The sequence below is a fragment of the Dunckerocampus dactyliophorus genome, chromosome 18 (assembly GCF_027744805.1).
Source record: "Dunckerocampus dactyliophorus isolate RoL2022-P2 chromosome 18, RoL_Ddac_1.1, whole genome shotgun sequence".
Taxonomy (NCBI): domain Eukaryota; kingdom Metazoa; phylum Chordata; class Actinopteri; order Syngnathiformes; family Syngnathidae; genus Dunckerocampus; species Dunckerocampus dactyliophorus.
The window spans coordinates 20,482,901-20,508,711 of NC_072836.1; the positions used below are offsets into that span (position 1 = coordinate 20,482,901).

A 25,811-nucleotide genomic window follows, 5' to 3' on the forward strand; every position below is an offset into this window, starting at 1 on the left:
TATACACATCAACATTATGGAATCACATACATTATTAGGATTCCAATTTTTCGAATTCTCAGGTAGGATATCGATCAAAACCGCACGGCGACAATTTACGGGCGCACTCACGCGTTGGTCCGTCGGTGATTGTTGTTGGTCGGAAACAGTAAAAGACACACGTTCCTTACAACGTGCGCCACCTGTCCAATGATGATTTCTTTAACTTTGATGTCCTAATGGAGCCAGGTAAAGTGTCTCAGTTTTAACTTTGCTAACTTTCAGACATAATATCGAAATAAAACTGCTTCGCCAAAATGCACGAGGTATATGAGAGGTATCTAACTCTTTTGTATGATTAGCATGGTGTATTTTTCATACTCGCAGTACACAAAATGCTTTTCGGTTATGTTTACATATAATCACAAACGTGCTCTAAATGATTGGCATTTTAATGCTGCAGCTGTGTTGCTTGAAACAGTGTGAGAGACATTTGCATTGGTCAACACTTACACTTGTACACACATTGAAATACCCACATACTGTATGCAACACACTGGTTAAATGGTGCTACTTTTCTATAAATACGGTATTATTTAGTTTGATTGTCGTTTCTTCTGAACAGTTGGACAGGCTAAAGTGTGGTGGCCGTGAAGTGTCAAAAAGGCTCAATACTAGACTGGTAGGAAAGACTCAAGAAATACTGTAGTGTGAAAGTCAGAGATAGTAGGGAATATATTTGCAAGATATGGTTGCACTCACCTCTACCAAGCTTCTTGGGAAATGTGGGGACACTCAAAAATGTCTCTTAGCTGAGTATCAGCATGGTGGAGTTCTCATGAGGGCTATCGACTCAGGCTGCCTTTGTCTTATTGTCCTGGGTGCTAAACCTTATTATGGTACCCCTTGGTGCTATGCTCACATCCAAGACTTAGGCTCTTGTATCAGTGACAGATGTGTGGCCATATCATCAGATCTGTGGGTTCATGTCTAGGACCTACAGGCTAAGGGAGGAGCAGAGAACCTATCAAACACCGTTTGGTGAGTTGCAGATCCTTCTATTCGTGCTTTCTGTAGAAAAGGATGTAGGCAGTTGTTTGCCGCTGGTTGCACACAGAAGCACAACTCGTTTCTTGGACTTCTAAGTCATTGTAGGTAAACCAGCGATCATTCGGGTCCTCTTCCTGCACCGCCGGGTCCACCCCATCACTGATGTAGTGTCCTAAGAGGAAAGCAAGCTTTGGTACTTAGCGCACATCCTGGATCTGCATCTACTTTTATTTTCTTCAGATAAATCAATGATCTTACCGCTGCTTGTTGTAAAGCCAGTATGACTGATCACACTGACCAAACTGTAGCACGCCACTCCCTGTTGAGGAATCACAAGACATCATAGACAAACAGTCTCATCTTTACTTTAATAAAGGGTTGTCCTAAAAAGTTTAAAAATGAAAGAATGCTAGGACCACTTTGATATTTTGTATACATATGCTGAGAAGTTATATATATTTCAAGAAAAAATGTATTTCAGCTTTGTGATATAGCTGAAAAAGATTATTAGTACAAACGTCGGCCTTTGCTCTTTTTTTCCCCAAATATTTTAACTTTCTTCAAAAAATCGTAGTAAATTTTCTTTTCGTAATATTTTGACTCTATTCCCATAATATAACGTTTTTGCCCAACCTAATTTCCCAAAAAAGACAACTTAACTTTGTTTTGTTTGTTACTCATAATATTCCGACTTAAAAAAAAACTTGAATATTTACACTCTATGCTACTAAAATGACATTCATAATCCTCATAATATTGCAAATGGCCCCCTGGCCGCACTTTGGACATCCCTGGTATAATTTATCAATGACGTTACCTGTTTGGATGACAGCACCAGGTCTTTTGTAAGGTAAACAGGGCGACGCACCTTTATGGACCCAAAGATTGAAAAAAACACAAAGCGCTTCAGGTGCAAGACCAGCACTCTGCAGATGGGGAAAAAAGGGTATCACTTTTATTCTTCAGAGGCGTCGAAGAAGACGATGAAATGTGACTTCCTTACTTAGGCAGGCTGGTGAAAGAGGAGTGCTGCCACGATGTGTTGGAACCACACTCGCATTGAAACTCCACCTGTGTCTTCTGTACACAGCAGCATTCTTTTACTCACACATTGGCTTTAAATGGCCATCATAAGTCAGGCAGTGGGGTTTTTGGGTATGCTTTTGATTACCTTCAGATAATTTTGCAGCATTTCCTGGACTGTTCCACATCCAGGTAGAAGGTCCAGGGACAGGTTTGTAAATTCCTCGTCCGTGGTAAATTTCGTCTGACACCTTAACAGCAACACAACAGAGTTTACTGACAGTCACGCTTCCCCAGTCGTATAGTGAAGTGGAAGCTAAGGGGCCTGGTCGAACCATTGATTAGTCAATTGCTTAGGTTGGATGTCCCAAGACGTGTCCATAGTGTTTGGATGAGTACCTGTATTTTCCGGAGTATGCGTTTTTTTCATAGTTTTTTCTGCTCCTGTGACTTATGTATATTTCATTTAACTTATTGTGCGGCCTTAGGTTAAAGTTGGGTTGGGTTTTTTTGGCGACACGCAGTGGCCACAATAGTTCATTGAGTTGAGTTTGTGACACAGTTAGGCACACAAATTGAATGATAAAGACTATACCAGATGCTTTTTGTTATAGGATACTTTCCAATACGCCTCTGCCTTGGAGACTATGTGTCTGTAAGTAATGTGCAACTATAATGACATGAGTGAGAAATGGTGGTATTTTAGACAGCGGTGTTGCTTAGTTAGGACGTTAGTTATGTCTAGCTTGGAGATTGTAGTTGCTGCGTCAGCCGCTGACTAAACCCACACATATGATTTTATTTCATTTGGGAATACAAAGTGTGAAAATACGGATGTTTGAAATGTATCTACATACCGGGATGCATCCAGGTGTCATGTCACATATTAAAAGTGTCTAATGTGAGAAGACGTTTTTATTGTATCCATATACTTAACAAACGTGACTAATTTCAGCTTTCGTAGCTTGTAGGTTGTCTCCTTGTTGGTGTAAACATTGTCCCCTCCCTCTGGCTTTGTCTTCTTCTCGTGTGAATTTATTGGCGCCATTACACTCCTAAATTCCATAAATCATACATTTTGGTAAATGCGACCTATACAAGTTTTTTCCTCTCCATGACGCGTCATGCGACTTATACTGCAAGGGGACTTACAGTCCGGAAGATACGGTCATATATATTTATTTGTGCAACTTTACGTCAGGCACATCCTGATGTTCTGCATCCTGAACACAAAGTGGTGTTCCACAGGGCAGTTGTAGGTTCTACCCACTCCAGCTGCCACCGTCTGCTGTGCTGGTTTCAGATTTCTGATTTGATCCAGTACGCAAGTCAGGAACTCATGTGCATCCTGCAAACCCACATAAATCATTTTATGTGTGGCAAAAATAAACTGTTATGTCTCATTATGTCTACTATATAGGTTTACACAAGTGTAAAGGGTAACATTTGGGTGTTATTTCATGTCTGAGGGCTCTAATAATGTTTAAAAACATATTTGGAAGGTCATAAACAGCTTTTTCAATGCGCTAACTGCAAAAACAATCCATTTATAAATAAGGAATGCTACTTTGCGGAAATTCACTTATCACAGTCAGGTCTGAAACCAATCAACCGCGATGAACCAGGGCATACTGTACAGTCTTATGTTTGTGTGAATGTCATCATGAAGAATCATACAAAAACTGACGTCTTGACTTACCTTCTGGCAGAGATCCTCAAACTCGGGTGCCGAGCGGGAGACGGTGTTCTTGAAAGAATAAAGGCAGGAGATTTTTTGCTGGACATCACCGGAGCTGTGACACGCGTTGATGTTCATGAATGCTCTGCAAAGAGTCACAAAAGGTGAGCTGATTGTCATGAAGTCTCTACTAGACCGACATGATAAGTGAATTTCTGCAAAGTCGGATTTCTTATTTATGAATCCAATATTTACATAGGTAAAACATAGAAAACCCGGTTATGACCGGTTTTTAACATTATTAGAACCCTCTAGGCAGAAAATAACACCCCTATAGTCACCTTTACACTTGTATTACTCAATATACGTAGTTGATATAACAAGAGAAAATAAGACATATAACACATAAATAAAACTTCAAGGGTCAATATGTACAGTATATTTTCACCAAAAATAACCTTTAACATTATTAGAACCCTTTAGACCTGAAATAACACCCCTATAGTCACCTTTACACTTGTATTACTCAATATAGTTGACATGCTAAGCAAAAATATGACATAATATAGACTCACACACACATCACTGTTGCCAGAGCCGCTTATTGTAACCGTCATTGGGCTTTTTTTTTTGTAAAATAACTTGCAAATTCCCAAGTTCCCTGATGTTTTGGGCTTGTTTTCAGAGAGCTAGTCACTAGTGTTCTCGCAAGACCTGGCAACACTGACGCACATACCCCAGCCTACGGTCTCATTCGACGCGCTTGTTACACGCTTACATAGTAATACACTCGTCCCTCGTTTATCCAGGTAAGTGAATTTCTGCAAAGTAGCATTCAATGTTTCCGAGTTAGAGCATGGAAAACCTTTTTATGACCTTCTAAATTAGTTTTTTTTTACCATTATTAGAACCCTGTAGAAAATGAATAATGCCCCTATAGTTACCTTTACACTTGTATTACCCAATATAGTAGAAGTAATAATATAATACAAGCCATCTTAGACATATATAAGATAAGAAGATAGACTCGCAGGTTAGCATTGACCGCTCCTGCCATGAATATTGTCTCATCAATGTAACGTTACAGACACCTAGAGACCAGTGTAGGATACTACTCTATTGCCACTGTTTGGGGTTAAGCAGAGACTCACGATGCACAGGAGCTGTTGTCGGCCACTCTCTACACTGCTAACCTGCTGCTAGCACTCAGCTAGCACTCAGCTAACAGTCTAGCTAGCTGACGTCACACACATCACTTCACAGGCCCCGCTTTGTATAGGCGGACACAAGTCACAGATATTATATTACACTTAATATCACGTCTTCTGAATGCTTTATATTTGTATTTTCAATCATTTTGCCTTTTTTATGCTTAAAATTCTTAATTTAGGCAGAGACGACGTACAATTTGCTTAAATTGACTGCATTCAACCACAGAATTGCAATCATTTATTAATACATTTTTGAAAAACTGCCAGAGTAAGGGCGCGATGTTCGAACTGTGATGCTGCGAGGGACGACTGTAATACCTGCGTACTTGTACATTATAGTTACACACGCACACACACACACACACACACAGTTCTTACACACATCCACTGACCTGTGAAAATACAGCAACTTGTTTGGTAACGATGATGCTACGGTAGATACGTGTACCCATGTCTTTGTCTTTGAATGGGTCTTCTGAATGCCTTTATATTAGTATTTTCATTAATTTTGCCATTTCTATGCTTGAAAATTGTTCATTTAGGCCAAAAACGTGCTTAAATATGCATTTTTGGGACTACTAATAGGCCATAGTCAACCACGATACAGCGAGGACTCAAGGTATGATTTTGTAACAAATATAGTGTATTTGTAAAAACAGTGAAGTCGCGAAAGTCGAAGCGCGAAATGGCGTTGGACGACATTATACCTGATCAGTGAGGCGTCAGGGTTCAAACTCCAGACTGGCCTCTGATAGTTGATGTCTTCAACAAAATCCTCCAGAGTGAGGAGACTCTGCAGGCTGGCGTTCATGTAGCAGATCTGTGCCGGGTTGGGAAGCCTGAAGCACAAGAAAACCAGTTATTTTGGAGTATGTGAAGGACAACGCTACCAATGGTCCTACAGTGAATCACTACAACAGGACGGTCGTGGATGCAGCAAGAATTGAAAGAACTCACCCAAGAGACTTGAACCGCTGCAGTCTGAGGTTCTGGTTCGGGGATGTGACATCTGTGGTTGGACTCTTCCTCTTCCAGCTTGTTTTTGTCTTTGAGAGGCCCCCCAACACCAGCGCCTTGTCCTGGTGAGAGGTGCTGTGGATCTCCTTTAGATAGCATTCTTCTTTAAGACTTGGCACCACTTGACATCTCTGCTGCAATAAATAAAAACCTGGTTGTTTATGACCATATTTTTTCCCGAGAAAACAGTCTAAAAATCGCATCGTCGTATTTGGTGTTTTACTTAGCCACATATGTCTGACTCTGTCTGTTACCTTGCGCCATTGCCACCACTGTAGCTTCTTATTGGCGGGAGCAACGTCACCTTGGACAATAAACCTGTTGATAAAGACAAACAGCAGTTGTTGCTTCTGCTTTTATTTGTGGATCAAAAATGAAGTCCAAACAGAATCAGTGGAAAGGCCAATTGGACTGCAAGCTTGTAAGTAAGGCTTTGTACACGAACCATTGGTTCTGTTAAAATTGCTCTTGACCCGAATGAAGAGAAAGAACATTGGATGTAGATTTCCCTCGCGTGGACGCAGGTCACCGGGGTCCCCCTCTGGAGCCACGGCTGAGCCGAAAGGCAAAGCCCAAAATTTACCGGTCGGTCTATGTTCTTACTCTCACCTATGGTCACGAGGTTTGAGCAGTGACCGAAAGGACAAGATGGCGGGTGCAAGCGGCCGAAATGAGTTTTCTCCATAGGGTGGCTGGGCTCTCCCTCAGAGACCTGGGAGAAACTTGGAGTAGAACAACTGCTCCTCCACATTGAGAGGAGCCAGATGAGGTGGCTCAGGCATCTGGTCAGGATGCCTCCCGGACGCCTCCCAAGGGAGGTGTTCAGGGCATTTCCGACCGGTAAGAGGCCTCGGGGAAGACCCAGGACACGTTGGAGCGACTCTGTCTCTCAGCTGGCCTGGGAACGCCTCGGTTTCCACTGGGAGGAGCTGGACGAAGTAGCCGGGGAGAGGGAGGTCTGGGCTTCCCTGCTTAAGCTGCTGCCCACGTGACCTGACCTCGGATAAGCGGTTAGAAGATGGATGGATGGATAGATGGATGGATGGTGCTGCTCTTTTCCTTGCAAGTGCAACGATGCTTCAAATACTATATATGCAGCTTCTCATGACGTCTCAGCTGGTTAAAAACAGCACTGAAAATTGCATTTTTGTCTGATAAAACTTTGTGGTTTGTTTTTTAAAATCTATTTTATGCTAGTCTTTGGTCTGATGATAAAAATGCCAGAGGAATGTATGGAGCATGGCAAAGTGATGGACTCACCCAAGACTTTTGTTGCATTCTGATACCTGCTGAGTCGACTTGATGGATGCAGCCTGCTGAGGCCTGCTGAGGCCTCCAATCTGTCTGTCCGGCTGACATGGGCTGTTTGCAGTGTTGTTGTATTCTTGCAACGTCACCTGCATTACTTTTTCTTTCACTCGGAGGCTGTCGCAACCCTCCCCTTGGCCCTTGCCAGAGGTAGCCCTGCTGCTCTGCTGTCGAGGGCTGTGCTCTTCAGGAAAAACACTGCATATCTTTCAGATTAAAGAAACGCTGGTAAGATTATGGCATGGAACGCTCAAGACTGATCGTAAACAACAAACCTACCATGCACCATGACCACCAACGAAACTTCTTTTGCTTTCTTGTGTCAGTTTTTAATTCTGAGACGTCAGAGCTGAGGCCCAATAAAATCAAAGGTAATGTTTTTTTTCTCACACTTATACAGTATCTGACAGAAGTCATTAAATTCCTCACATTTGTTAGGAATGGAATAGTTTCCCTCTGCTTTGAACAAGACATGTTGAAGGCTTTTTGATAACAGAAAGCTACAGTATCGCTGCTTGACATCTGTGGTTGAATGGAATATATTCCATTTGTTAGGAATGGAATATTTTCCCTCTGCTTTGAACAAGACATGTTGAAGGCTTGTTGATAGCAGAGGGAAAATATTCCATTCCTAACACATTTCTTCTGAAGGGACAATACTCCAGAAATGAAACTTGAATATGACTCAGAGTATTCCGTGTACAGCTTGTATAGGGCAGCATGGCTCAGGTGGTAGAATGGTTGTCTCCCAGCCAGAAGGTTGCTGGTTCGATCCTCTGACTTCCTATGATCATGTTGAAGTATCCTTAGGCAAGATGCTGAACCCCCGGTTGCTCCTGATGCTTTGTCATCAGTTGGTAAATGTGGTAAGAGTACCTTGGGTGACCAAACATCCTCTTTTTAAGGACATGTCCCGGCGTTTTTTTTTTTTTTTAAGTGATGAAAATGTCCTGGTTTTCATTGGGTCATGAAATTGTGCGGCATTAGGACGCTTCGCTGCATGTGACGTGCCGTGGGGGCTGCTTTTTGAGTTAATGCCGCCCGAAAAGCCCAAAAAACATGCGGAGACCTAATCCTCTGACGCTTGCCGAGTTGAAATCTTGGAAAAGTGGGCACGTCATGCACAACATCGGTTCAAATTCCCAAGTCCTTGCAACTTTGAAGTGCACATTTTGCCAGGAAATATGACATTCCAAAACTTAACTGGCATTTGACCTCAGCTTCCTGTGTCCTTTCGGTTATCGAATCGGAATCATTTTCTTGACAGTTTTTGAATGGACACCCCTGATTTACACAATAATGGATGTGTGTTGAGTTTTTTCAGCAAGTGGTAAAGTATGTCCAAGTTTAGTTTCTATCGTATTGTCCCGTGAGAAGTCGATGAAAATGGTTGCTGTGAGGGGCTGTACTCACTTTTACTGTGTTTGGATTCCATAAATAGTCACAATTAAAATATATATATATTTTTTTTAAAAAGAGCATGATATACTGGATTTACCTCTGGTTCTCCTTTCCCCCACTATTTCCCTGTGGAGACACAGTACGTGTATTTGTTGGTTTCACAGTTAATGCAAAGCAAGCCTTGTTTGTGTTAAATGCACCTCTGGACTGGCACAGAGTGGTTTCTGCAACAAGATACTTCCTTCCCCGTTGTTGGAGGCAGCGGCATCAACTTTGTCGACGACGCTGTTAATCAAGATGAATAGTGGTTAATTCTGCTTTTTCATTTGTGTTGCAAGTTGGTCCTTGTCTTTGTTTTTTTTCTCCCTGTAATTTTTAGTACAGACTTGTGTGTGTTTTGTTTATTGAGTTCACCTTTTAGACAATGGCGTCTGTCTGCTGTCACCTGCCTCCAATTGTACAGCAGACTTGCTCTCGTGAAGCATGTCAGTGAGTCAAGGCCATTGATGTGCTCGTTGGCCTTACAGGCACCTGAACGGTCCCCCTTGCACATGACAACATACATGTTGACACGCCTGGGACGATAACAAAATACGTCGTAGGTGACATCATGATCTTTGTGAAGCATTAAAGCCATCACATCATCGGCATCTCTGTTAGATGGGACTAACAGGCCCAGTCCAATTGAAGGTCACATTCATTATGTCACTTTTATTAGAAGCTTACCTCAGTATGATGCAATGCAGTGATGCTGTACACCACAATAATAAACATATTGTTCAGTGAATACCTCGCCCACAGTGTCCATCAAAACTCAGCATCATTCATTTTGCAAATGCTCCATCTTCCATAAGGGGAGGTACAGCAGCAGCTTGAGAAAAATAAACCTGCTCACTTTACTTAGTTGTCTTTCAAGGAAAAATCAAATGATTTGTAGTTCTTACAGTGAGAGAGTAAGCAAAGTTTGGGGTGGTTAGAAAGCATGCTAAAATATTTAAATAAAAAATATTTAAATAAAATATTAATAAAAACCAATGTCTGACTTTGTTTATTTTTATCTTGAAGTAAAATGGAGCAATATTAGCAATTTTTAGTCGTCTTCCTCATTGGTACGTACCCATTCCATAGTTGCAAGTCAAATAGCTATAATATAGTCACTGTGCTATACTAGACTATATTTTGTGGCCTTATTTAGTGCAATTTTATAGGTTTCACTCAGAGTTACGCAGTGCGCTTGAACGGCTCAGCATGTGAACAAAAAAGAAGACAGACACAAAGTGGTTCATTGTTCTGTGTGCATTAGATGACCGACTAAGTAAGTTTGATGATTCTGACGGTGTTTAATCTTGGTGATTTCATTTACGTTGTGTGCTAAAGGAGAGCTGGTCTTCTTACGTGGCGCTGCACATGGGGGTGCATGGCTTCAGGTCTGAAGGGATGAAAAGTGTGGATGACACAATCCCACTCCACGTCTTGTCTCTGTGCTGTGCTGTCTTCAATCACGAGAGGGTAAATTTGCATTGTCTTTTGCATCAAGACCTTGTGAACACAGCTTTTGGGTGCAGTGCAAATCTCTCAAATGCGCTTCAGAGATTGGGAGCCTTCGAGAGGTGTGTTATGTTGTCATCATGAAGTGCTGTGCCTTAACACTTCTCCTGGGTGAGTTCATTCAGCAAAATTAATTAGTTCAAATAAATAACAGATAATCAGGATGTGGTGCATGCAACAGTTAATATATTGTTGCATTTTGTAATCTGTGTAAAAATATGAATAATTTATATGCAACACGTGAAGTTGAATTAATGGACGCCTTTTCAGGTATGTTATACGATCGTGAAAGGAGGATCTTCTTTCTTTGTTCGCTACATTGACTTTTTCTTTTAGGTGTTTTTTTTAGTTTTTAAAAGTTTAAATAAAATAATTCAAATTTAACAAATTTTAAATGTCAGATGAGCCAAATTAAATTAACTTTGTTTACATTTGAATTAAATTTAAACAAATTTCAAATTTCTCACATTTGAGGTGGATTCGAAGTGGAAAAATATCCCACGGCATCGGAAAGGTATTCTAGCTGCAGTCTGACTGCATTCTAAATATTCTTATGGTATTCCAACAGCATTCCAAACATTCTGATCGCATTAAAAAAAATTAAAAAAAACAGCCAGCTGCAAGCTTTGCCTTATACGCATCACTTCATAGCGCCAAGAAAAAAGGAGCCAAGTTAATTCCGGCAGCGGCCGCCAGCGTGGACAGAAGCCCCTGAAGAGCCAGCTCCTATTCCTGATGCACCTTCTGACCAGATTTCGGCGAGCAATGGAATGGCACTCGTACGGCGTTCCAAGTGCTTTGTAATTATTCTGACTGCATTGTAACAGAATTCTTAATATTCCTACTGTGTTCCAACTGCATTCGAGTCAAATGTGCAAGAATGAGTCGAGATGGCTTCGGAACGTAATCGAAGTAAATGAACGGCATTCTTGCAAATTTCTGATCCTCTCCCAAATGTGGCGCAAATTTTTAAACTTTTTCATTCCGGTTGGTTCTAGTGTGTTCTAGTGTGACGGGGGCGTTGTAATATTTGCTTTAACAATTGAACAATTGCTTTGTAAACAAAATCACATGCAAGGACAAATTAGACAATCCTAACTCAGCAGCGCCTCTGCTGGTTGCTGTAAGTAATGCATTCCATTTTGCCACAACGCAATCACCAAAATTGATCAATTCATCAATTAATAATGAACCAGTCCTTATTTGACCGACATGATTGCCTTTTATTGTATGACGCAAATATAAGACAGACGATGCTTGTTTTTCAGAACCCAATGACAAAACAACTCAAAACTCTTTGATTGGTTCTTAAATGCTTCATTAAGAGTGTTTTTTTTTCTCTCCCAAGGATCACTCTTCATCATTGGACATTGTGTTTTTCCTCCTGGTAGGACCTTCAGTATTCCGTTCATTTTGCATTCCATCCTTGCTTAGTCACGCAGACGTGATGTTCTGACTGGTTTTGCAGGTTCCTGCGACAACTACGTCAATATTACCGAACCGTCACGCAATATAGAGTTTACCTCCTCTTCCTTCCCTGGCTACTCACACGATGACGGCTCCCTTACTGGCCAGTGGCTGCGCTTCACTGGCATCGGCGGGGACCGAATCGTGTCTGACTGCCACGGAAGCCCTCGCGGTGGTTTCCAGTACCAGACTTACATCCCGTTTTCACTTCCAACCAGAGAATCCGCAAGCCCGACAACAGGGACTGCATATAATTATGTTTCAGGATGTAGCACTAACAGTTTGTCAGTGGATGTGGTGCTGTGTCCAGGAGGATTCTACATCTATCGAGCTGCCAATCACCCAGTGTCCCCTTCTGGTTTTGTTACCTGTAAGAGAGCTAGCGACTGATTAGTGCAGGGGTGTCCAAACTTTTTTCCAGCGAGGGCCACATAGAGAAAAATGAAAGGATGAAAGGAACTTTGTCACTTTGATATTTAGTAAAGCAACACCGTTGCATATACAGTATATACTGTATATATTTCAAGAAAAATCTGCATCTCAGCTTTGTCAAATAGGTGAGCAGGCTATTATTATTATCAACCTCGCACTTGGCTCTTTTTTTCCCCCCATTTTTGCTGCTTCTTTTTAAACTTTCTTCTCAAATCATCTTTGTAAATGTTGTTTTTGTAATATTATGACATCATTCCCATAATAAATCCCAAAATATATTTTTTCCCCCATTGACTTTGTTTTGTTTGTTTCTCGTAATATTACGACTTAAGAAAAATAAATTTTTTTCTTTAATAGTTCAACTTTATGCTTCTAAAATGACATTATTTTTTGTTATAATATTTTGAGTTTATTCTCGTAAAATTGCACTTTTTTGCTTGTTAGAATAGGACTTTTTTTCTCTTCATATTTTGAGTTTATGCTAAAATAAATTACACCTTTTTTCCTTTTCTGCAGTTGTTTTTAATTTAAAATATTTTTCTAATTAGCTTTTACTACATTAACAATTTCTTCTTTTAATTTTTAATTTTCCAAATATTTCAACTTTCTTCTCAAATAATTTTTGTACATTTTCTTCTGGTAATTATAACGTTATACATTTTTGACTGTATTCTCCTTAAATGTATCACATCTACAGTATAAGTATCTATAACTTTTTCTGCAACCTAATTTTCCAAAAATTACAAATGTATTTGTTGTTTTGTTTGTTTTTCATAATATAGTCTTTCAACTTATGCTACTACAATATTGTTATTTTCCTACACAATAAAACTTTTTCTCATTAGATTACAACTATTTTTTTCTTAATTTTTTTACTTTGTTCTTGTAAAATTACTTCTGATTTTTTAAATTTTTTCAGTTTTTCTTGTGTGTTAAGTGTTGTTAAATTCAATTTTTTTAAAAACAGCCACGGGATGCAAATGGCCCCCGGGCTGCACTTTGGACACCCCTGGATCATTGACTTCATGACAGTGGCTTTTTTTGATCCTTGCTGTCTCTGTTTAGATCACACTACATGCAAGAATGATTCTTGTGGCCCATTTGCGGAGTGTCAAAGTAACGGAGGGTGTACTTGCGTGGATGGCTACGAATTACTTCCAGAACATCTGCCAACAGGGGATTCGTACGGCTGTACTGGTAAATACATGCGTCCTATATCGTTTTCCAAACGTGGAGGCCCTGTATCCCACCTGCCTACATGTCTTTCAATAGATATAGATGAGTGTACAAGAACCTCAGGCATTTGTGGAAGTAATTCCGATTGTAAAAACACAATCGGAGCGTATACCTGTCGCTGTCTGACTGGATTTGTTGCAACGGATCCGAAAAACCCACCTGGAGGCGCCAATCCCTGCATAGGTACGCTGTGCAAATGTGTCGCAGTCCCAACACTTTTATTCGCCAGATCTTCACGTGTTCTTTTCCTCCTGCAAGATATCAACGAGTGTCTTGAAAACGTCTGCGGCGACCACGGGGATTGTGAGAACGAGCCAGGAACCTATCAGTGCGAATGCATCGGCGGGTACCAAATTGTAACCAACGCCACTCCTGTTTGTCAAGGTTTGTAGAAATGATCGCTTCTGTATTAGTGTTCAATCTGGATTGAAATGGGGAAGAATAGCAGAAGAGAATTCCAGTCGTGATAACTTGAGGAACAAATGGTAAGCCATGCAATGAAATATACTCAAGATGACTGGAATTCCACTTCAATCTTTTGGGTGTGAGCACTTAGCACAGGGGTGTCCATGGGTTTTGACCTTTGCGAGCGTTTAAAAATAATTCAACAAATTAAATAAAATTACACTAATTAAACAAGAAATTGGGGAAAAAAACAAACAGCAAAAATGAAAAAATCTGTAGCAATTTTACAAGAATAAAGTAAAAAATATTAAGAGAAAAAAGTTGCAAAGCTGCAGGCGTAATTCCACGAGACCAACGTGTTGTTATGAGCCAAAATAAGGTCATTTTAGTTGCATAAAGTTGAAATATTAAAGACATTTTGTTTTTTTAAGTCGTAATAAAAAAACAACGAATGAAGTTGTAATTTTTGTAAATTTGGTTGCGGAAAAAGTTATAACGTTACGAGATTACAGTCAGAATATTATGGGAATGAAGTCTCCTCTTCTTCTTTTCCTTTGGGCTTTTCTCTTCAGGGGTCGCCACAGCGAATCAATTGCCTCCATCTAAGCCTGTCTTCTGCATCCTCTTCTCTCACACCAACTACCTTCATGTCCTCTTTCACTACATCCATAAACCTCCTCTTTGGTCTTCCTCTAGGCCTCCTGCCTGGCAGTTCCAAACTCAGCATCCTTCTACCTACTGTATATATATTCCCTATCTCTCCTCTGGACATGTCCAAACCATCTCAGTCTGGCCTCTCTGACTTTATCTCCAAAACCTCTAACATGTGCTGTCCCTCTGATGTACTCATTCCTGATCCTATCTATGATGAGATATCTATCCTATGAGATAATTCCGAAAATAATATTTACCAGAAAGAAGTTGAGAAGAGAACAACAACAAGGAACTCTCCTAATGAGTCTATATCATGTCTTATTTATGTCTTGTTTTCTTTTGTTGTGTCTACTATATTAGGTAATAGGAAACAGGCTTTCATTCATTGAGATCCTACTTTGCGGAAATTCACTTATCACGGTCGGTTCTGGAACCAATTAACTGCAATAAATGAGGGATGACTGTACCGTATATTGTCAGCCTGCTGGTTAACATGTTTCTATAAAATGTCAGAAAGGTTATGTTCTGATTATAACGAATGAAGAGTACGGCTTTGTAATGACAAAAATATCAACTTTATTCTCGTAATATTGCAACTTTTTCTTGTTATATGACACAATTGTTGTTGTCAGTGTTGCCCTGTAATAATCCTCTATTATTCATCCAATTATTCAAAGTTTTATTTAGACTTAAAAAGACTCTACCCCCTGTGACCCCTTCCATTGTCAGATATTGACGAATGCTCCAAAGACGGCGTTTGTGGTCCAAGCGCTTTGTGCACCAACGCGCCCGGACAGTATACCTGTGCGTGCCACCTGGGCTTCGCTCCAACTCAACAGGAGGAGCCACCCAGCGCGTCCAACAACTGCATTGGTGAACCTTCACTCTGTGGCTATACAACACACTTGAGACAAAATTCACATGCCAAGATCATCCAAAGTCAAGTGTGGAGTTATTTCTTTGCAGACGTTGACGAGTGTACGCAGGATGCCGCCGTCTGCGGCCCTGACTCCAACTGCACCAACTCAGCGGGCTCATACATCTGCACCTGTTTCCGCGGTTACCGGGTGAACCACCCAAACGTGATAGCCAGCAATGCTAACCCTTGCACAGGTGCCTGCGCCTGGCTTGACCGTGATTTATCTGCAGGCTATACATGTACATACTTTGAACATGTGTGTTTTCCGTCTTTGTATAGACATTGACGAGTGCAGTGAGACGCCTGGTATTTGTGGCAAAGGAACCGTGTGCACAAACGCGCCGGGCACCTTCTATTGCTCCTGTCCGGATGGCTTTTACCCGACCACCGGCATCATGTGGATCGTTGGCGTCTCCTTTTGCAAAAGTACACTTTGAACACCCTAAACGATCTTGATGCGGATTGGTACATACTAGAATATTGTACTTTCTTTGGCAGGTCTTCAGGATATTCTGGATGAGATAAAACCCCCAGAGGTAAGTGACGCGATTGAAGTGACATCACTGAGGATGTCAATCCATGTGTTCAAGTTATTGTTGTTGCAGGGTCGCACAAAGGAGAGAACATTTCTCGACAATATGGACCAACAACTTCTGGACAACACAGAGATCACGCTGCCAGGACCAGTCAGTAAAACACAATGCAAAATATTCTTGGCTCACGCTACAAACCGAGCATTCCAACTGATGCTGTTGTGCTTCCAAAATGTTTTTTTTTCTATAATATGCTGTGGTGTACAATTTTGTAGCATATAAAACTACAGCATATCAAAGCATTCATGACGTTTTGTGCAAAAATATACTGAAACTTCAGCACAGAAGAATACAAATAATCATATAATTATGCTATAAAATACAACATAATACAAGAAAATCACCCTTTCGGTGGGATTCGGGTGGGCTATTTAAAATATAATGTGTATATAATCTTTATTGTCTTTGTCTATGCAGACGGTGGCAAACAGCTTTTCTGCCTCAATGGTACGAGTTCCTAATGCCACCGGCTTCACTGGTATTTGTCAGAAACTTGCTCTGCACTGCAATCATTCATGCTGGCGTGTCCTCAAGGAGGTGTCCGGGGTCGGACCCCGCGCCGCCACGATCAAGGTGAACAGTGAAGGAGACGGAGAAACCGGAAGTAAGATCCTCGCCATCTCAGACCGCCTGGTGACAGCCATGGTGGGGGGGGGTCAAAATCACACCAAGAAAACCTTGAACAGCACAACAGTGGGTAAGAGAGCTTCTCCATTGTGTGTGTATACGGTATATAATGATAGGTCCTTACGTGTGTGCTAGATTTGACCCTGGAGACGTTTGGACCCGGGAGCAGTGGCGAAAGTTCCTCTCATCTCTCAGCAAATGGGAACATCATGACCATTAACCTGGAAAGTCTGGCGAAAAACAACAATGGTGAGATACAACACAGACAGAATTGCATTCTGAGTCAACATAACCAAATAACTGCCGGGGCCTCGATTTAGCACCAGGTCAGCAAACACTAGCATGAACACCTGTGGCTGTAGGCAACCTCCTGATGTTGCCTTTTTTTTTTTTTTAATTAACCCCACAAGATGGCAGTCGCTGCATTTGAAGCATCATGAGTAGTCATGCATCAAGCAGTAGGGATGTCCTGATCCAATATTGATATCGGAAATTGCTCTGACATCAGCAAAAAAATCTGATTATATCGGCCTGCATCTAAAATCTTTGATATCAGCGCTCTGATACAAGCAGTCCATTCCAGCACTTTTATCCAGCAACGTCCGATAGTGATGTGTGATACCACTGATTTCGTTTTGTATCTGATACTGAGTAAAGTTCACGTTAGTATCGGCGATACCAATCGGATACCGATACTTTGTGCAAATTCTGCTAAATTTTAAGGTGACATGTGTTTCATGTCATAATATAAAGAATATAAGACATTTAACTAATTTACTATATCACAACATAAGCAACACAAAAAACGGTTGTTAAACATCAAAATAACAATTCATTTACAAATATAACACCATGAACTATCTACAATTTTCACATTTGGAAGTAAACCATACATGTGCATGCGTTCAAATTTCCCTACAATGCTTCACCTTCTGTACGCTACACTCCTCCGCTCTCTTCCACTTCCTCCTTGCGGTCAAGTGTGTTTTCACATGCAAATGATCCATGCCGAGCTCTTATCAAATGCACTTCTGCCACCTTGTGGACCTTTTTATGACTTAAAATCGCTCCAAAAGTGACATCCATTAGTGTGCAGTTGCGTCATCATCTCTTTTTGCCTGTCACGCAGGATAAAGACGTAAAAGACCTCAAATGACTGACGTATCAAAAGCATTGATATTTTGATGATGTGAGCATCCATTTTTAAGCCTGATAAGCTGGTATTGGAATTAGCAATATTTTAGTATCGACCCGCACATCACTAACATCCGGATCGAGCCCATGTGATCACAACAACGGCATGTGCTAATATGTTAACCAAGAAGTACGAAGGGCGTCAAGTCTGTGTCGAGTCGAGTGCGAAACCCGCCATGCACAAGTCCGAGGAAGTTCGACATGACCGACCCCATCGCGCATCCGAAGCAGCACCAAAGAAGACAGTGCGAAGATCCTCACAATACCTACGGAGGTGGAAAAAAAACTCTCTAGAAAGTCTTGTATTGGGACACCCCTATCTGGCAGCTTAATCTCCCTCTGCATGCGCTTTAAAATATCAGTTGCATAAATACATAACTGTGAGGCCACATGTAATTATTGCACTTCTACACTGTCAACATGTTTTTGTGCTTTCCTTGTGTGCGTTCGAGCAGGTTCTGCGGCAGCGGCCTTCATGACACTAAACGGCATGGAGAGTCTTCTCAGCCATCAGTACTTTGAAAGCGAGAACAGGACGGAGATGTACTCGGACGTTATCACGGCGGTCTTGCCCTCGGTGAACAACACCAACCTCACCGAGCCTGTCAACTTCACCTTTCAACACAAGAAGGTGTCTCAGTTTAAAACACTTTTTCGGATTATTTGCTGGCTTTTGACATTTGTGGTAATCCTTTTTTTTGTTGTTGTTTTTTTTAGACATTACCTGAATCATCAGGTTTGGTGACGTGTGTGTACTGGGAGCACACGGGAGAAAATGAGGGGAGTGAAGAAAGAAGCAATGCAAATAAGATGAGATGGTCTGGAGATGGATGCTGGGTTGCACACTCAAACGCAAACTTCACCGTGTGCAGCTGCTCCCATCTCTCCACGTTTGCCCTCATCCTACAGATAGGGGAGGTATTATTATGAAAGAATTATAACACGTTCCAAAATTCACACGTTCTCAGTGGGTGTTGTTTTCGCTCAGCCTCCGCCGGAAGATTCTTTTTTAGAGTGGCTAAACCGAGTGTGCGTCATAGTCGGACTCTGCTTCTTTGCGTTGGCCATCCTCACCTTCCTGCTGTGTAGCTGGAATCCCAAAATCAACAACACGGCTCGCCTTCACCTGTGCCTCAATCTCTCCTTGTCGCATCTCCTGCTGCTGTGGAACGACGAATACGTTGAACATGAGGTACACCCGAATGAATGTGTTGCATTTGCAATCACATCACATGCACGTACTGTGCCCTCCACAAGTATTGGAACAGCGAGGTACTTTATTTGAACAGAAAACATTTGGCTTTGACATCAAAAGTACTTTTCCAGGTACGTACTGTACATCTGGCTTCAAAGATAGCACCCACCCATCTTTTATGTGCGCAAAAGGTGTGTTTTGTTGCCGAGGTGCGCCCTGCTACATAGCTAATACTGTATCGTCAATAAAAAGCACGGAATATCTACGCTCAGTTTCAGATTGGGTAGGATGGGTTCTGACTGACTGCATTTGAAGGTGAAAACAACATGAAAACCAGAGCGCTGTCTGTGGGTGAAAAACAAGCAATTTTGAATCTGAGAGGAGATGGAAATGAATCAGAACCATTAGTCAGAGCCACTACAACCATTTGGAATGTGATGAAGAAGAAAGAAAGCACTGGCAGACTAAGCACTGGCATTGAACAGCTACCTGTTCGTAATGGCAGGAACATTGTCAGAGCTGGAAAGAAAGACCCTAAAACAAATGTTGCCAACATCAGCAACATTTCATTCATAGACAGCTCTCTGATTTTCATGTTGTTTTCACCTCTAAATACAGTATATCCTATCCTATCCAATCTGATACTGACCCAAATGTTTTCATTCTACAGCAAAAATAACAGAACAGGCCTCACTGTTCAGATATGTCTGTAGAAGAAGCATCTTTTTTTGAGGCCGCCGCTGATGTCTCCACAGCTGGCCTGCACCGTCATAGCGGGACTTCTCCACTTCTTCGTGGTTGCGAGTTTTGTGTGGATGCTGCTAGAGGCCCTGCAGCTCTACCTGCTGGTCCGGAAGCTCTCCAGGGTGCAGGTGATCCAGAGAGATGGGCTTCCCAGGCTGTTGCTCTACCTGATTGGCTACGGTGTTCCATTTGTGATTGTGGGCGTTTCCGCGCTGGTCTACTCTGATGGATACGGAGCCGTGAATTCAAAAGAGTGAGTAACAAACAGCAGGGTCCATCAGTGTGTGTCTTGGTTAGTAATGTGTTCGTATTTAAGAGGAGATGGGCTGATGTTTTGCCGAATTTCAGCTGCTGGCTATCGCAGACGCGGAACTTCCGCTGGGCTTTATCAGGACCGGTCATCACTGTCCTTGCTGTGAGTGCCACTTCAACGCTGCGGTGTCAAAATAACTTTTATGTAGAGATATAACTGCTGTGTGACTATGCTTCTACTACCAGCTTAACGTCACCTTGTTCTGCGCTACCTTATGGTGCCTGAGACCCACCTTGGCCAACATGAGAAGCGATGTTTCGCAGTCCAGAGACACCCGGTGAGAGTGTTGCTCTTTGTACAGGGACTGTATGCAGCTGCCTCGAGATGACATCTTTTTCAACCAAAAAACATAAGAACACCACCGCTGGCTAGCATATGGTACCAGTAGTGGTTCGAAAGAACAGATAGTACAAAAAAAATGTCTGTGGGTTTTTTTTGGGTTTTTTTACTATTACAAATTAAACTTTAGAAAAAAATTGCAGTAAATTGTCCTTCAGCCCAAATAAGACGATTGGCCACTCACGACTGGCTGGTGTTTACGTAGATTTTTCAGAGAGGCAATCAACATTTTGAAGTCATGTTGTTGTTACAACAGGCTACTCTGTCATTAGTGTAACCCAAAAATGTCAAACTCCAAAAATTTGGCCCGCTCTGCAATTTTGTCCAGAATTATTGAAAAATAGCGTTAATTTGGTCTGCATCGCAGTCCTCAACAAACAAATTGTTTGCAACGATCTGTGTCGTCACACAATTCTACCTATATCAGCTACTTTGGCATCACAAGCTTTAACGTGGCCACAGTATTATACACTATGTAGCAAGGATTACACAACCATTCTTACTAAGGGTGCCAGATTTAGACCAAAAGTAACAATAATTTAACTGACACCAAATTCTTGAACTATTCCACCCCGTCTGTGCAGAATAACACCTTAAAGAGGCATAAGACAGTCAAAAGTGATCATTTTAACGACAAAAAAAGCCCGCAGATGTTAGGAATGGAATAGGTTTGTTTCTGTTTTGGACAAAGTCATTCCGCTCTAGGGCGATGAGCTGTCCAACTGAGACAGGCTAGTGCCTCACATCACAGCTTTGGGGGTGTTTGGCCCGTGACCTGATGTCGGCTTTGACTTTTGGCCCCCTGTGCGATTGAGTTTGACACCGCTGGACTGTAATCCATCTGGTCCAACCCGGTTCGATGAGAGTCGAGAGCGCTAGCCATCGAGTTAAAATCCCGGATTGTCGACTCTGTGTCCAGCGCAGCGTAGCTTACGTACTCAAAGCGGGAAAAGGGCGGGGCATAATGCAGTCTGTTCAAATGTCAGATACTTTTATGAGTTTACTACATAAAAGTACTATTGTGTTCAACTGGAGTAGATACTGTCAAACTGTGGAAATGTTGATATACTTTCTTTTGCAGGTTGATTGTTTTTAAGATTGTGGCCCAGTTTGTCATACTGGGTTGTACGTGGATTATTGGTCTGTACCAGAGCAACCTTTTCTTCCAAGTCCTCTTCATTATTCTCAACTCCCAGCAAGGGACCTTCCTCTACATCGTCCACTGTGTGCTCAACAAAGAGGTGAGAAGACCGATGAGCTTCTCGTGTCAGACCTTCAAATCCACCTTGATGTTTTTGGTAGTTCAGTGTGTTTAAAACAGCACGAGTATTACAACAGGGTGCCTCTCTTCAATGCATTTTCTAGATCAGGGAGGAGTACATGAAATGGTTGACATGTTCATGCAATAAGAAGCAAGACAACACGTCTGTGGTGAGCATCTCATGTTTTTACTACCATTTTACTTGCTTGGTACACCTGCACAATCGAAATGCATTGAATCCCACTGAGAGGTGTCACGGCATTTCTGCAAAGTCGGATTGCTGATTTATAAATTGAATATTTCGGTAGTTAGAGCATTGAAAACCTGTTTACAACCATCTAAATAAAGGTTTTAACATTATTAAAGCCTTTTAGACATGAAATACCACCCCTACAGTCACCTTTACACTAGTATTAGCCAACATAGTAGACATGGCAAGAGAAAATAAGACATGAATAAGACCAGCACTTGTGTGTGTTGCTGTAAATGTGTTCCGGTGCTAGGGAGCTGCGTGGGGGGAGGCGAATAGGAAGTGGCGTATGGATTCATAGTTGAGTTTTAGCTCGGCGTGGGTTACGACCTAAACAGTAGCCCGTGTTAGGGGTTACTTTGCCTGTTGTGAGATCATTCAAACCTGCAATAAAAGCCTGTTGTTGTGGCAATCAAGTCTGGTGCTTGTGTGTCTCACCGAACCTTACAGTAACATTACTGACACCAAGAGACCAGTGTAGAATACTACATATCGTCTTTGAATGATTCTTCTGAATGTCTTATATTTGTATTTACTTCAGTAGGGCATTTTTATGCTTGGAAATCCTTAATTTAGGCAAAAAAGGTCAAATTAGCTTAAATATGCATATTTTTTACCACAAAGCAGCATAGGGTAACTCTCTGACAGTCATCATAACTAAGCGATATTATCTTTTATCGCATTGGATCACATTCGATTGTGCACGTGTACCTTGAGTTGCCTTGCTATGGTGCGCACATGTGCGTAAAACGAATATGAACATCGTGCTTTCAACAGAAAGATGCACAATCAGTGTCTGAGGACATAGACAAGGCTGGCCAGGATGGAGACAGTGTGAAAAAAATGAAGGATTTGACTGAAAAATGATGTAAAAACTTTGAACCGTGAGTCGTTACACACTGTTATGCTATTGTTGTGGATGTGATGTATGTCACAAAACATAATCATCCCTCACATTACAGCAACCATTTTACTCACGGTATATCTTGTCAAGAGACAATACCAATATCAAAGTGCACAGCTTATATAGCAGTATAAATGTACCACACAAAACTAAAATGACTCAACAGTGGCAAAATAGCTGGCAACACAAGTGATTGTGGTACTAGCGTCATGGTCTGGGGCCACACGAGTGCTGCCGCCAGTGGCGAGCTGCGGTTCATTGAGGGAAACATGAATTCCAGCGTGTAGTGTGACATTGTGAAGCAGAGCCTGATCCTCTCCCTTGGGAAACTGGGCCATTCCATGCCCAAGAGGATTAAGGCCGTGCTAGATAACAATGGTGCTCACGCTAAGTGTTCATACTCTGGTGTACTTACTTGTGTTGCCATACTGCTTCTCATATCAGGACACAGGGATCTGAACAAGAGACATTTTGACTTGTTTTGGAGGTTTTGGGACCCCCAAAAGGGAGAAATTATATTCTAGAATAAATCTTTTTGTGAACTCCAACTACACTAAAGAAGAGGTCAACTTCCAACCTGAGCTTGTTCTTTCATAACATCTTTTACTAAATTCCTTAAGTGTGAAGTGCACCCCTTACGTAAGCTCAAGGTCTGCCAAAAACCCCACTCCCGTCCATGGAAGGATGTCCAGGTAAGGTGTAACTTGTGGAATTGCCACGCCATTTGTAACTCGATTTAACTGTTAAACGTGTGAAGTGCCGCCCCTTCTCCCTCAAACTGCAGATGTTTTTGACAATCCTCCACAACATGCACTGACTACCCTAAATGACACCCAAGTTTCATTTCGAGAGCGCTGAGACGATGGGCTGCTGCAATGTGAAGGGTGCTCACTTCTGTGAGATACTGTATTTGAATCTATACGTGTGGTTACGTGAACCTCAGTTGTATCCAATAAACGTTCCAACAACGGCTTCATTTGACTTGCTTAGCCCAAATAAAACCCCAAACCCCAAATAAACCCCAAATAAAACCGTATAACAAACAGGCTTGTCAAGTCTTCCAAGTGTAAGGTGCCAAATGGAAAGCATCCCCCCGAGATCATTTGTTTGGGCGTGGGACTTGAACAAACACGACACTGCTTGTCGAAGAGGAACGCAAGGTTAAACATTCATGCCCAAGGTGACGTGTGTCGTGTTTACACAAGATCTTGCTTTACAAGACAAATTGAAAACAAAACATTGTCTCGCTGTCACCAAAGCATTTTCCTACAATGACGCATGACGTTAGCATAAAAATCGTGAAGTTTGCTATTTTCACTTTGACTTTATTATATGCAATCTGTGCTGCAGGGATTAAAAGCACATCAAACTATGATCCTTTTGTCTATCTTGATATCATGGACGAGTCTGTTCTTCTAAAAATATTCCTGCAACATTCATGTGATATTCTGAGGGCCTTGCAGATGCACACAACTTTTGGATCCTTTTGTAATTCCATATTTTTAACACTTAACAACTTAGCTAGTCGTAGATTTTCTTTTTCTTTTTGTTTTGTTGAAGATGTGTCAGGTTTAGATGCTTGGCTGCAGCCGTCACATGAGAGGTGGAGCAGGCCTGGGACAATGACAATATATTGTCCCACAATATACAGCATATGTGGGACAATAAATCCCACTTGAAACGGATGGTTGTCACCGAAACAGACGGTTTCCTGTGGGTATTTGAACATGGCTTACGGTGATTTTTTTTGTTCATCCTATCACGACAGACGTGTCCACCAGATTTCATGTCGACTTGTGAAACTGCTGGCAGGTGACAGGGGGCAAAAGTCGCCCCCTGTCTTCGGGACCACCAAGTATCAAATTCTTTGAGTTTTTTTTTTTTTAGTTAAAGGCTATACGATTTATTGATAATCCCTGATTTATTTATGTCCATTTTTGGGTCTTAAAAAGGAGTAAATCCCATGACGCAGTAGCTGACCAAACACAAACATTGGTGTGATATACCAACCACCGCTAGATGTCAGAAGAGAACTAAAAAGGTGCAATTATTACTCATTTAACAGCCGCTACAACCCCACCATGAATAACTTTTACACACCTGCAACACCATTTTCAATATAGACTTTGAAAGACAGCCTTATTATCTTTGTAAAAGCAGAACCGATGAAGCAGCTCTTGTGTTGTGTCTCATTCTGTGGTACAAAGTACGAATATGGGGCCTTTCATTGGCGCTCCACGTGGACTTCTACGATGCAATGACGCAGGAAGGGTGAACTGAAGAAGTATCAGTGCGAGTTGCGTGCATGCATGCGCGTACATGAAAAGCAGAGCGCAATGATGCACGACATCAATAAGCATCAGCTGGACCTCTCTCCACCTGAGAGACGATTGCATCCCATTTGTGTCTCGTGATGCTGACCCTCGCTTTGTACAGTGTGTGTGTGTGTGTGTGTGTGTCCAAGCATAAGGACACTCATCACATGACCAGTGTGGCATGCCAAAGACCCTCTGTTGACTTTATTATTTGATACTGTGTCTCCCGTGGACACCCACACAGCATTTGTGGCTGCATTTGAACGCACGTGCGTTGGTTTACGCTGACAGCTGATTCCAATAAGCATTTAAATAGCAGCAATACCTCTTAATAGGACAAAGGAAATAATAAACATGAATGATGAATTATTCACATAATTGATGTTGGAAAACTGTGAAAATATATTATTCTTATTGCTGTTATGTTTATGTTAAATTAATTGTATATGTTATATTTATGGCACGTGTATTTTATTATTATAGATACAGCATATAAAAGTATGTTATACATATAAAGCAGATATTATTATAATTTCATCTTATTATGTAATTCTGTATTTTTATCTCATTTAAATATTACATAAAAACAGTATATGACATTCATTACATATTGTGTATTTATATTCATAGTATGTATATTTTATGATTTTACACATATATATACTGTATAGTATAAAAAGAAAGTAGATCTATATTATTATTATTTACCGTAATCTATTTTCCTTAATTTTATTTTCATTAAACACCC

The 25,811-nt window shown here is 41.3% G+C and overlaps 1 protein-coding gene and 1 long non-coding RNA gene across 2 annotated transcripts; one reads left to right on the top strand and one right to left on the bottom strand.

Moving 5' to 3' along the window:
• Positions 1-117: 117 nt before the first annotated feature.
• Positions 118-24,035, top strand: LOC129170666 (adhesion G protein-coupled receptor E2-like). Its single transcript, XM_054758416.1, has 24 exons — positions 118-228; positions 3,762-3,894; positions 11,564-11,602; positions 11,684-12,052; positions 13,180-13,311; positions 13,387-13,533; positions 13,609-13,734; positions 15,139-15,282; positions 15,376-15,522; positions 15,608-15,754; positions 15,827-15,864; positions 15,934-16,014; positions 16,339-16,368; positions 16,456-16,618; positions 16,684-16,797; positions 18,198-18,373; positions 18,460-18,660; positions 18,731-18,934; positions 19,693-19,934; positions 20,030-20,096; positions 20,180-20,271; positions 21,415-21,574; positions 21,699-21,764; positions 22,622-24,035. The coding sequence occupies exons 2-24, from the start codon at positions 3,861-3,863 to the stop codon at positions 22,709-22,711; spliced, it is 3,009 nt and encodes a 1,002-aa protein (XP_054614391.1). The 5' UTR covers positions 118-228; positions 3,762-3,860; the 3' UTR covers positions 22,712-24,035.
• Positions 766-2,035, bottom strand: LOC129170668 (uncharacterized). The gene is made up of 3 exons (XR_008566661.1): positions 1,847-2,035; positions 1,288-1,348; positions 766-1,201 (listed from the first exon to the last, which is right to left on the bottom strand). It is a non-coding gene; the product is annotated as an uncharacterized LOC129170668 (long non-coding RNA).
• Positions 24,036-25,811: the final 1,776 nt, after the last annotated feature.